The following is a 12,821-nucleotide window of genomic DNA, read 5'->3' as shown; positions in this document are numbered from 1 at the left end:
AACAGACAGTGAGTTAAATACATGAATAAAAGAATCAAATAACTTCAAAGGAAGTCATGGAGATTCCTTTGGAAAGGGCATAATCAAATATCTGCTCTGTTCCGTTGTATCCGACCCAAGCTAGGGCGTGTAATGACCACAATGTTGATGGGGGCGTTAAATGTTAACATTTCTTCAATTAATCAGTTCATTTCTTAGACGTATTTTTTCTCAGTTGATAGAAAACATTCGCTGTTTCGGTTTATTCCTAATTTTCTCTCGTTGATAGTTGGTGAAGCTTCGTAGATACTCATTTCGAAAATTTTGGGGAAATACGAGGTTAGCTATAAGAATGTTACGTCATTTGTTGAAGTTGGACTTTGCGGTTTACATAAATTGTAAAATCTGGTAAAATACTTTCTGATTATTATCAGATTAATAAATCACTATCAAATTAATACATGAAGAAATATTTTTTAATGTTTGACTTCGACGGTCGAAGATGTTTCATTGCTGAACAGTTGCTCGTACTTTTTTTTTTTTACGCGAGCTACGTTACCTAGAATCTCTGAGATGTTTGTTTATTGACTTGTACACGAGCTGTCAAAGTGTTAATTGTTTAGTTCGGGAAGTTACGATTGTGAGTGCAAGAAGAATCCTGCCATAAATACAGTAAAACATGAGTCCGTCAATATTTCGCGCAACGTGAGAGGAAGGCTGATGAAGTGTACTTGCCTTGGAAGATGTTGCCCGGTATTGGAGTATTTGGAACGGGTAACGTTGTGCGAGTTATTGTTCCATTTTTGAGAGAAAAGGGCTTCAAGATAGAAGCAATATGGGGTCGAACACTCACTGCTGCTGAAGAAGTATCTAAGGAACTTGAGATACCGTTTTACACTAACAAAATCGATGATGTGCTGCTGCGAAAGGACGTTGATCTTATATTTATTATGTGTTCACCAAACCTTCATGCACAGATTGCTGTTAAAGCTCTGGGCATTGGGAAACATGTGCTATGTGACAAACCAACCGGGCTATGTCAAAGCGAAGCATTGAAGATGGTACGAGCAGCACAGTATTATCCGTCGCTTATTTCCATTGTTAACCACAGCTTAAGATTTCTTCCCGCATTTTCCCAGATGAAGAGAGCTATTGCTGATGGGTACTTAGGCAGTGAGAATGAAATAACCGTCTGCGACGTACGTGTGCAGATGGGAAGCCTCCTTCACGATGGTTATGATTGGTTATGTGATGATACAATGGGTGGAGGTATATTAACTCTTGTGGGTAGCCACGTAATTGACCTTGTGTCACATCTGACTGGTCAGAGGGCTTCACGTGTCCATGGCCTTGTTCGAACTTTCACGAAGAACACACATTATGTGCGTGGCATAAGGCAGATTTCAAGTCCAGACTTCTGTGCCTTTCAGATGGAGATGAGTGGTGGCACACTTGTCACTGCAACACTTAACAATCATCTTCCAGGAACGTTTAGCCAGGAAGTTTTAGTTTGTGGGCGTGAAGGACATTTAATGGTGCGTGGTGGAGACTTGTATGGGTACAAATCTGGTGCAGCTAAGGAAGAAGTCATATATTTGGATGTGGAAGATTTGCAGCGTGGAGGATCTATTAATGCTGCTGCAATAAGTGTGATTCCACGCCCATACATGAAAGGATTATTTAAGATGATTAGTGCTCTTAGAGAAGCATTTCTGCCTGTTGAAGACAAGAGTGGATGGGTGAAGGAACCCGTTGCACTGGCAGCAACATTTGAAGATGGTTTGTATGTGCAAGCGGTCATAGATGCGCTACGGAAATCTAGCGCAAACCGTGAATGGGTAAAGGTGAATGTTATTACAGAGGAACCAGATCCAAACCCACTATTGAGTGCTGCTGTGCGGCGTAGTGCCATATCCATGTGACATACAGATAACCTGCTGTAAAATAACTTCAGTACTAATGTCTGCTTAGCTAACAGGTTGTGCTATCCTTTGTTCAGTCAGTATTAGATGAGATGTGTACACTTGATGGAGTATTGTGATAGGTTAGTGTTGCTGTAGATGATGCTTTATCATTAATTACAAGGTTGTGATGAACTTCTCACAGACACTGCACCTCAGTACTTAATTGTGATTTTGTAAATTATTTTTATATTGTGTTTTAGAGAAGTTTTGTGCAGCTACACTAACTATCTGCATGCTGAATATAGAAATAAACTAAACCAGGGTTGACTTTACAGTATTTTTTTCCTCTTTTTTAATGGTCGCCAGTCTTTGGGTCTAGAGTAAACCATTTCCTGTGAAAGAAGAAGATCAGTAATGTAACATAGCTGGGAGTGTCCCCTCTTCTCACATTTTTAATAATAACCACCATACAGTATTAAAGATCTCATATCAGTTAATCTTGTTTAATACATTTATTACTGAACTACCTGGAACCAATAGAATGTAGTATTGATTTAATGCAACTGAGAAACATTATGGCACTGTTGATACCTGGGTAGAATAAGGTGCAAGTGAGAGAATCAACTAACCAAATGCAAGGATTAGCAGCAGATCGTTTTAAAAAGTCTTAACAGTGTGAGTGATTATTAGAACCAGAGACAGAGATAATTAATGAAACGTGATAACTGATACAGATGAGAGTGAAAGACAAATAAAAGTGTTTATGATGTTGAAATTGCATTCGGTTAATGGAGACTAACTTTCATTTTGCAGAGCAGTCATATTGTTGCCTTGAATTACATGAATTAAGTAGCTTGTAATTCATCAGCTGCAGTACCTTCAACTGACATTTGACATTCGCAATACCTTGGACATTTTATTGTATGGTAACCATTCAGTCATTACTTTTGGATAATGTGACTTTTGTTGCTAGTCTCTGTTGATCCACCATGGATAGGGGACATTGGCTGGTTAAGTAATTGCCAATTTCAATGAAACTCTTCAACAGCCATGTAACTGAGATGTTATTCTATTTTGTTTTGAAGGCTACCATTTTCGGCATTCCACTGTGCCACCTTCAGGCCCCATATGCATCATTCCAAATAACAATAACACCATATAGTGCTACAAAGCCCTGGACGCTATGAATTCAATCATTTCAGTAGTGCTTCATTTGAAGACTTCCTATCAAACCTTTGACTGAAGCAGTAGTAAAATGATCGAATTCATGACATCCAGGGTTTTATGTCACTATATGACATTATTGTTTATTTGGAGTAATGCATATGGGGCCTGAAGATGGCATAGTGGAATGGCGAGACTGTTAGCCCTCAAAATAAAATAAAATCTCAGGTACATGGCTGTTGCAGAGTTTCATTATACTGAAAATTTTTTGCAGTAAAAACTTAAATTGCAATTCATTGCAATGTGTATTGTGCAAATCTTTGGTACTGTATGTAGGAAGGACAGATGGAACCAGATCTTTAACTTATGTACAAGTGATATGTGAGTAATTAGTGACATTACACATTACTTGTGTGTTCCATGGAGTAGATGTTATGGTAGCGTTCTCGCTTCCCATTTACGGGGCCCGGGTTCAATTCCTGACGGGGTCAGGAATTTTTCCTGCCTCGAGATGACTGGGTGTTGTGTTGTCTGCATTGTCATCATTCACCCCCATTATGGTCGGAGGAAGGCAATGGCAAACCACCTCCACTAGGACCTTGCCGAGTACGGCGGTGTGGGTCTCCCGCACCGTCACCTGTGCTCCTCGGAGTATGGGACCTCATCATCATTGGGTAAGGATATCACATGGAGCTTAGTTTTGATTGTCCAATGGTTGACTCACATTGTTCGTTGCATGCTCTTCTTTAAAGATTGTTTGATTTGACATTCTGTGCTGCAGCATGCCCATCTTAAAGACGAAGATTTATGATGGTATTTTGTTATCTATTGGCCCTGCACGCCTTTGCATTCTTTAACAGAATAGAATTCTCTTTTGTTGGACCCCTTAACTGGAGGGGGTTGGATGGATTATGCAAATTACATCAGATTCATTGTACATAAAGAAGATCCCTTTCTTTAGGCCAAATCCACAGTTTCAACTACTTTTTTTTTGCCCCTGTCGATTACTTCTCATAAACATAAGGTCCATTGTATCCATGGCATAAGGGTGATATGGACTCCCACATATTCTCTTTTGATGTTCATTACTTACTGCAGTATCAGTATAACCTACAGTTTGTGTTAAAAAGAGCTATTGTAATATCAGGTATGTAAATACTGTACCAGCAGTGTAAAATGATTTAACATTAACAGTCCGTAGATGGAACTTTTGGGCCATATTTTCATCTCAAATTTAGATTTCTTATAAAATATTGTGTAATGCAAATGTATTACAAATATCTGTCAGAGATAATTACTAAATAATCAGAATGAGATTGTACACAGTATTATGTAAATTTCCTTACCCATTTATGGTCACACAAAGGTTTGCAACAAAATTAAAATCATGTTAATTCCCCAAGAAAGTTCAACAGCAGATGACAATTTCCAACTGTGATGATATAGTAATTTCATGGAGTTCAGCAACTCACTCACTTCCAAATTCAGACAACAAATGCACAGGTCTACACAACAATGTAATTTGATACTGACAACTTGAATCGTAGTTACATGACAGGATCAGAGTTATGGGGAACTATGATTAATTGGAAGGAAAACATGCATTGATGCATATCATAATTTACTGTGTTATTTGAGTAAACATTAGTGGTCATAGAGTTGACATACACAGTTTGAGCATAGGAACTATTTTTATTGTTCATGGTGTTTAATAATTGTTTTGTGATGGCCTTTCTTCAACAGTTCATTAACATCACAAGTTCATCCAGTACTAATAATGTTTTTTACAGAGAGTAATAGCTGTTGGTAGTGTCATCATGCAAGAGTGCTCATACATGGGGGCCAGGCTTCCCACCTCATGTTATACATTGCTGAACTGTGTGCATTTTGTGCATGCATCAGATTTGTGGTAACAAGACTGCACTACCCATATGTAGTGCCCTTGATGGTGAACCTGTGTTGTTTGGTGGGTTTTGACATGTTGCGGCCTCAGGCATATCCTGTTATTTTCACTAATGGCAGATTGTGGAAAAGTCTGAATTACATACATTACCCAAACCTGTAGCCACTATCAGGGTTCAGGTGGGCATCTCTGTGGATTCTTGAATAATGGGGGCCCAAAGCTGTGTTGCTGAAACCAAAATTATTGTTGAATCATATTCCAGTGAATGTCTGATAGACATCAGTGCTCAGGAAAAGCAGACTTGATGTGATGTGGGATGGGAAACATCATTAGCTGAGATAGCACTTGCAATTGGATAATGCATGGAGTCAAGTCATTTTCACAATATGCTCTCAGTGAAGATAACAAAATGTGCTCAAAACCATTGTGTGCTGCAACCTGTCAGACAGCTGTGATTTGCATTATCACCATTGATGGTGCTCCCTATGGGTAGCATTACAGCCCACTTATAAATCATGTAAGGTGGGCAGCCTGTATGAGTGACTGATGTCCAGTGGTAGTTTTGTGTTAGGATGTAGATGATGACTGATCCCAGTCCCAAAACATCTAAAAATAAAATTATGATGATGAATCACCATGACCAATAAAATCTTAGTTGCAGTTGAAGACTTAGTTAATGAAAGAAAAATGAAAATTACGTGTATGTTTCAGTGGCACACAGTGTAGCATAGAATAAAACTGCAAAGTGTAACAGTGGTAAACAGAGCAAATTAGCTCATGTGGGGTTTTGGGAACTTGAAACATTTTCCTCAGTTGCCTTTGAAATATCTTTCCATTTTACTTCTGTATGCATCCAGCTGTTTTGTTCTTAATGTATTTGCGGCATTTATTGCTCACATTTAATGACCTGATCTTTATGGAAAGAGGAGGAAAATTGGTTTTTATTGTCATAATTTTCTCTTATTTTTCTGTAATTAAGTAAACAGTTTGCGGCCCTTTGCTAGAAGCATAAGAAAACATACTACTTTTATTTATTTATTTATTTATTTATGTGTTTGCATTAACCCTGTTGGAGAGTGACACCACAGGGCATGTTATTAGCTTCACCCTGTGCATTACTGCTGAAGGGAGACATGAGGCAAGGAAGTGCCATTTTCCCTACACGGTACTGGCAACTTAACTCAGACTGTGACATTTGCATTTTGTTCTTTGTATGGACCAACTATCATTTTAAAAGTGACCTGCAGATGTAACAAACATGTAAATATTTAATGTATAGCTGAAATTTTTCAGTACTCACATAAAGCACTATTAAGCAACATACAGAAATTAATGATAAAGACATCTAGGCTGCCATTGCACCTTTGCGTAGTTTAATCACAAGGGCTCAGAATACTCACATCATATACACTTTATTTCTTGAAGATTTTGTGGTGTGTGTTAGCTATGACCTAGGGATCCCAGACTTACAAAGATTAAGTCAACCCAAGGCACTGTCAACAGTGACATAATGTTTTTATTAACAGCAACTGAGAAGAGATGCACAATTGCCAAATGTAGTTTTTGTTTGTATAGTGTGATCATAATTTTATTTTTGTGGATGTTTCAGTTAACAAACTTTTATTTGACTGTGACTAACATTAAACTGTTTTAAGCCTGTAGTTGATTTAACTTTAGAAAACTGATTAAAAACTGTGTAAACTGTTTTGTTAAGTCACCTTTCTGTTTGAAAATATCTGTCATCTAGACTTTGTACAGTGTTGTTTAGCTTTTATGCAATACTATACTTGTATTCAGTATAGTTCTCCGAAGTAGTTGTGACTGTATAAAATAGAGGAACCACACTCATTGCACAAGTATGATACCTTAACCCAGTAAAATTTAAAGTTTCTGAATGATACTTATTAGGGTAGCCTACTACTGAAAAGAAATGTCTTTCTCATGCTTTCTAGATATTTCATTGAAATTATTGCAGATGCCTTGTTTCGACCTACATCTGTATTTCAACATACAGTAACTTTGAGATGTCCTTATCTCCTTATACATTTACTAAACATTTGTATAGTACAAATTAATTTTGCAGTTATTACAAGTATTTCAGATTCAGTTAAAAATCTGATAAGCTATAACTCCTTGTATCTGATGAAACAAATATTTGTTTTTTTATATGTTACAGGTTACAGTGCCAAACATTTCTTGAGAAGTACAAAAAAGAACATTTTGCTGAGTTATTACTGAATTTGATTTCACTTTTTTTTTCTCACCCTGTATTGTATTCTGTGCTTCTAAACATAGTTGAAGTTGAAAGAAATTTATATGATTTTCTGCCTGTGATGAGAATGACTGGCATTTGTGTAAGGATGTTGTCTATAATGATGAACATTTGGACAGGGTTGTGAAAAATACCTTTGTTAATAAACATAGCGAAAATAAATGCAAGAAAATACTTTTCTTTGTGTATTGAACACCTGAGCACTGACAAATATTTAAAATTTGATAGCAGAGAAGAGCAATGTTTTCCCTTGGCCTCTGCACACACTATAATAATTTAAGAAGTTGGATATTTGAACAGTGCCTTGTAAAAATGCATTGTTTCCATGATTCTTTGATTGCCCTTATATGTGCTTAGCTGTACCAGAAGTGTTATACCTACAACATACAATAAAAAGTCACAAAATGCAAGTTGAGCAAAATTGTACATAACTTGCAACTGTTTTGGTCAGTTAGAATATGCTGTGTTTAGGGAAAAAGCTCTATGTGCTGACACATAGTTCAAAAACTTGAATATATTAGTGATTAATCTTGGTGTTGTCTCATTGTCAATTTGTAGTGTGTATCAGTCACACTCAGTAAGGCGCTCTCTCTCTCTCTCTCTCTCTCTCTCTCTCTCAAATAGCAGAAAATGGTAATGGATGTCCAAGCCATGATGATGATATAAAATGAGATTCATTTTTTTGCAGTATAAAAAGTATGCAAACATAATTTCTGTATTCTTGATTGAAACCTCGTGTTCCACTCTGCAACATATCATCATCTTGTGTGTACTTTTTGTTCCATGGACTCGTAGTGAGGAGATCGTCAAGAATGGGGATCTTGTGAAAACAATTACATACAGTTAATTTTTACATTGAAAAAAGATATGCTAATGTACCTTCCATATACCTCAAATGAAATAGTTCACATGGATGTGGGAAAGTAAAGGAAATCTTTAATGTATTTTATTTAAAAGGTAATACAAACTTCTCACCAAAGCTGTAAATGTTCAGTAAGCTGAGGCGCATATAATAATTCGTAGACTATTGTAGTCATACACATCAAACAGAAAAATCAGTTACAACAATTGTTTATATTGAATAAGTGGATGCCAAACCTAGTGAGGGCATCCAGTCTTGAATTGGTTGCTTCACGTATGTTACAGGTAGTGACTCATTCTCTCGCAAGCATATCGGACTTTATATCAACAAAAATAATCAGTACTGGAAAATATATTATAAACTCGATAGATAAATAATCTATTCATCAAGCAGCAGCAGGAAAACACATGAAAGTTAAGGAAATGTGCAAGCTTTCAGAGCCATGGCCTCCTCTGTCTGGCATCTGGATGAAGAAAAAGGACTGGTGAGGTTTAGGAATAGAACAATTACAAAGTTGCCCAGAATCCCAGGTCAGAGAGGACTTACCTGACAGGATGAAAGGGAAAGACTGGTTGTTGGGACTGTATTGCACAAGATTTGAAATCTTGAAAGTGTAAATGTGGAAAATAGGGTAATAAAAAAAGACAGAGCTTATTGACAAAACATTATGCAAGAGTTAATAAGAGGAGGAGGCTAAGTGCATTATACATTGTAGACATGTGAGGTGAGGGAGTCGGCAAAGATAAACAAGTCAGAAAGTAAAAGATAGGAAAGAAAGGAATAGTTACTGAAAAGAAATTCGGAGACCAAAGAAATTAACGTGTATTAAGGCTGGGTGTATGGCGAGAACCAAGAATATGTTGTAAAGCCAGAGAAAATGTTGTCAGAGGGGTGAATCCAGTATGACATGTACAGTGAAATAGGCACTGGGGTCATGACTGTCATGTTGCAGAGCATACTCTGCAATAGGATGTGTGTGTAGTCAGTATACACCTTCTGTCTATGTCCATTTGTCCTAACTCACAACTTGGTGGCAGTCATATCATTGTAGAAAGACAAATATTGTTTATGTAATAGGCAGTATACAATATGTCGTTTCACATGTGCCTGCCTCTTTCATTGTATATGTTTTGCCATTTACTTGGCTGGTATAGGTGGTGGCAGGAAGGAGCATAGGATAAATCTTACAGGGCAGATGGTCACGGGGTAGGGGCCATAAGTAGGAAAATGGCTGCAGAAGGAGCATAGGATCTGGCCAGGCTATTTTGGAGATTGGGGGAATGACAAAAAGTTATTGTGGGTGTGGTGGACAGAATGGACCGCATTTCAGGGCATGATTTTAGGAAGTCATAACCTTGTTGAAGTGGCTGGTTAATACATTACAGATTAGGATAGTAATGAGTGAGTGACTAGAGGTGTATTCCCTAGTTCTTTTTAGAGGGATAAGCAGTACCAGGATTGGCTGCTGCCGGGAAATCTGCTTTTGAACTAGGATAGTGTGGTTATTACATCCAGTGAAGGCTGAGATGAGAATGGTGGTGGTACTGCAAAGAGTCTGCATCTGAAAAAAATACATTTGCCTTGAATACTAAGGCTGATGGGAAGGAACGTTTGACATGGAGAGTACTGTTGCTTGTTAGTGGGTTTCATGTTAACTGAAGGTATAGCTGACCCTTGGTGAGAATGTCAGCATGAAAGTGGTGAGATTCAGAATAGGACCATGTGAAATTTAATTGGGAGAATATATGTAGAGATTCCAAAATTTTTTTAACAGGTGAGTCTTGCCCAAGTCCATATGGTAAAGATGTCAGCAATGTATCAAGATCAAACCTGGGGTTGAAGGCTGATGGGTCCCCCCTCTAAGTAACCCATGAAAAGGCTGGTAAAGGAAAGAGCCATTCTGGTTCCCGTGACCGTCCCCCCAGTTTGTTTGTATGTCTACGCCTCAAAGGTAAGACATTTGCTCGTAAATATAAAGTTACATGCTACACAAATTGGAGTGGCATACATTAAACCAAAGACTTTTTCATTACAGCTGGACCTTCTCATGAAATTTCAATCATCAACTTTGTCCTCATAATGCGAAAATATTTTGTTGGCACCAACCTACAGAGGAAGAAATGATCATCATCGTAAAATGGGGGAAATCGGAGCTCATATGAAAAGATTTCAGTGTTCATTTTTCCCGTGCACTGATCGAGAGTGGAGTGGCAGAGAAGTAACTTGAAAGTGGTTTGATGAACCCTCTGCCAGGCAGTTAATTGTGAATTGCAGAGTAATAATGTAAATATAGATGTTGATTAAGGTGAGCAAGGGGGACATCATAGTTTGGAATCAGATGGATGGTGGTTGAGGTAATGTTCAGCAGCAGACAGATGATGTACGTGAATAAAATTGGTATAGAGAGAGGTGGTATAATGGTGACAATCAAGCTGTATGGTGAGAGTGGGCTGGGCAAGGATTTAAGATGATCTAGGAAATGATGGGTTTCTTTAATATACGAGGGTAGTCTTGGTACTGTAGGTTGCTGGTGTTGATCAACTAAGGCAAATATACTTTCAGTGAGTGCTTTGAAGCCAGGAACTATGGGACAACCAGAGTGATTGTGTTTGTGGGCTGTAGGAAGAAGGTAAGAGGTGGGAGTGTGTGGCTTTGGTGGGATAGGAAGTTCTGTGGACTGAGGTGTTAATCCTGGTTAGGGGCCCGAGCTTTAAGGACAGATTGCAGGTTAGTTTGTATCACAGAGATGGGATCTTAATGGCAGATGCAGTATGTAAAAGTGTCAGAAAGCTGGTGTAGACCCTTGCTTATGTACTCCCATCGGCCAAGTTCCACAGTGATAGATCCCTTGTCTAGTAGGAGGATGATGATGGAGTCATCAGTTTTTAGGGAATGAAGAGCCTGGAGTTCTACAGAGGACAGGTTAGGATTGTGTAGGTCCCTACAATATGATCCTAATCTGTCCTCTCAGGTTTTCAAATCTCATCCGGTGTAGTCCCCAACCATCAGTCTTTCCACAGTATTTCCTCAGAGCAACTGTCCGACATCTTTAGGTGGGTACGACTGACAGTATCCACATGCGCGACACCCCATTTCTAGAACGCACATGAAGATTGCGCAGGCGCAGAAATCACACATGCGCAATGATTTGCATCGTATTCAAATGCCCTCTGCCAAAAATCATAGAGTGGCTCTCCTGCGCTGCGCTGTACTGTACTGTGTGTTTACTAACGGTGCGACAGAGGTTACTCTCTAAAAACTGTACTAGACCAACGTTATGATGGATATGTTATCGAAAAATCTTAATTTCCGTCATGATTTAATGGCAGCCAATGCAGGGTTCCAAGCTATGCTCAGTTGAAATCCCACATCCCTGTTGATGAGATTATTGGCTGTACTGATATTTATTGCTTCCTTGATGATACAATCCCAGAAAGATGATGCCAGGGATAAAACTTCTATCTTTTCATAAATCATGTGATGGCCTGTATTGAGACAGTGTTCCACAATTGCCGACTTCTCCTGTTGACGAAGGCGTGTATGACACTGGTGTTCATCACATCATCCTTATATTGTGCGATATGCCTGGCCTATACATGCTGCCCCACATTGACAATGAATCTTGTACACACCACATTTCCTCAGGCCAAGATCATCCTTAACCGATCCCAACAGGTTTCTCTGTTTTGCATGTGGTTGAAAGAGACACTTAATGCCATATCTTCTGAGGACTCTTCCGATTCTTGACGATATGGTACCAAAATACGGCAAAAAGGCCAATGTGATAGGTATCTTCATTCTGCTCAATAGATTGAACTCACTGGGGCCTGAATGTATTACATATCTGTCTCTCAGAATAACCATTCTGTTGGAACACTGTCTTCAAATGTTGTATTTCACTTGGCAGGCTTTCAGGATCAGATTCCACTTGTGCTCTATAAACTAACTTACATTGTGCAGAATAATGGCAGTTTGTGGCCCGCACGTCTGTATGCAATGGCTTGCAGTAGACACTGTGTCCCATGGTTGCATCTGCTTTTCTTTGTACCAAAACATCATTGTTTGTGAAGTTTATATTTGGATGGAGTGAATTCAGATGCCAAAGAAACGTAGGTAGGGTATCAAGTTCATGTGGTCACACCACAAACGTATCAGCCACACACTGCAGGAAACGAGGGATTGAGAGTGAGAACTTGCTTTTTCTTCAAAGTCCACTGTAAAATAATTGGCCTCAACAGGAGACACAGGGCTTCCCATTATGACACTGTCCACTTGTTCAAAATATTGGTCATGAAATAAGAAGTTTGAATGTGGCACCATCTATCTGCAAATCATTGCGCATGCATGATTTCCACACCTGCGCATTCTAGAAATAAGGCATCGACATGCGGATACGGTCAGTCGTGCTTAGCGATCAGCAAGGTTGAACCACCTGAAGATGTCGGACAGTTGGTCTGAGGAAATATTGTGGAATTTGTGCCATGTCTCCCCAGACCCGAGATTCTGGGCAGCTTTTCTGTAAATGTACCCATTTACTAAACCTCACCAGACCTTTGCCTTCATCTCTCTTCCTTTCTCTTCAACCCTTTTGCCAGGAGCGGCAGCCACTGGCTTTCAAACTTTTTTGTGTTTTCCCCCTGCCACTGCTTGGTGAGTAGATTTTTTTTTATCAGTCCAATGATATTATAATGGACATTCACTTTTTCGTAATATAAATAAGTTGGTAATTAGATTTTG

The 12,821-nt window shown here is 38.7% G+C and overlaps 1 protein-coding gene across 4 annotated transcripts; it reads left to right on the top strand.

Annotated features, from left to right (window-relative positions):
• The first annotated feature begins 551 nt into the window (after nucleotides 1-551).
• Nucleotides 552-7,396, top strand: LOC126473574 (glucose-fructose oxidoreductase domain-containing protein 1). Of its 4 annotated transcripts, none has more exons than XR_007586507.1 (2): nucleotides 552-1,957; nucleotides 7,127-7,396. XR_007586507.1 is itself a non-coding variant. In XM_050100714.1 (2 exons), the coding sequence occupies exons 1-2, from the start codon at nucleotides 723-725 to the stop codon at nucleotides 7,186-7,188; spliced, it is 1,098 nt and encodes a 365-aa protein (XP_049956671.1). In that variant the 5' UTR covers nucleotides 552-722; the 3' UTR covers nucleotides 7,189-7,396. The 4 variants fall into 4 exon arrangements, 2 of the variants coding, with proteins under 2 accessions (XP_049956671.1, XP_049956670.1); XR_007586506.1 differs by having other exon boundaries at nucleotides 552-2,023; XM_050100714.1 differs by having other exon boundaries at nucleotides 552-1,758.
• The last annotated feature ends 5,425 nt before the right edge of the window (nucleotides 7,397-12,821 follow it).

The sequence above is a fragment of the Schistocerca serialis genome, chromosome 4, assembly GCF_023864345.2.
Source record: "Schistocerca serialis cubense isolate TAMUIC-IGC-003099 chromosome 4, iqSchSeri2.2, whole genome shotgun sequence".
Classification (NCBI taxonomy): Eukaryota; Metazoa; Arthropoda; class Insecta; order Orthoptera; family Acrididae; genus Schistocerca; species Schistocerca serialis.
This window is presented reverse-complemented; position numbering and strand designations above follow the sequence as displayed.

Excerpts from the sequence above, each read along its gene's own strand:
- LOC126473574 (XM_050100713.1), top strand. The coding sequence starts at position 723 with ATGTTGCCCGGTATTGGAGTATTTGGAACGGGTAACGTTGTGCGAGTT. Across the intron at positions 1,824-7,126 it reads CAAACCGTGAATGGGTAAAG|GTTACAGTGCCAAACATTTC; the intron begins GTGAATGTTATT and ends TATATGTTACAG.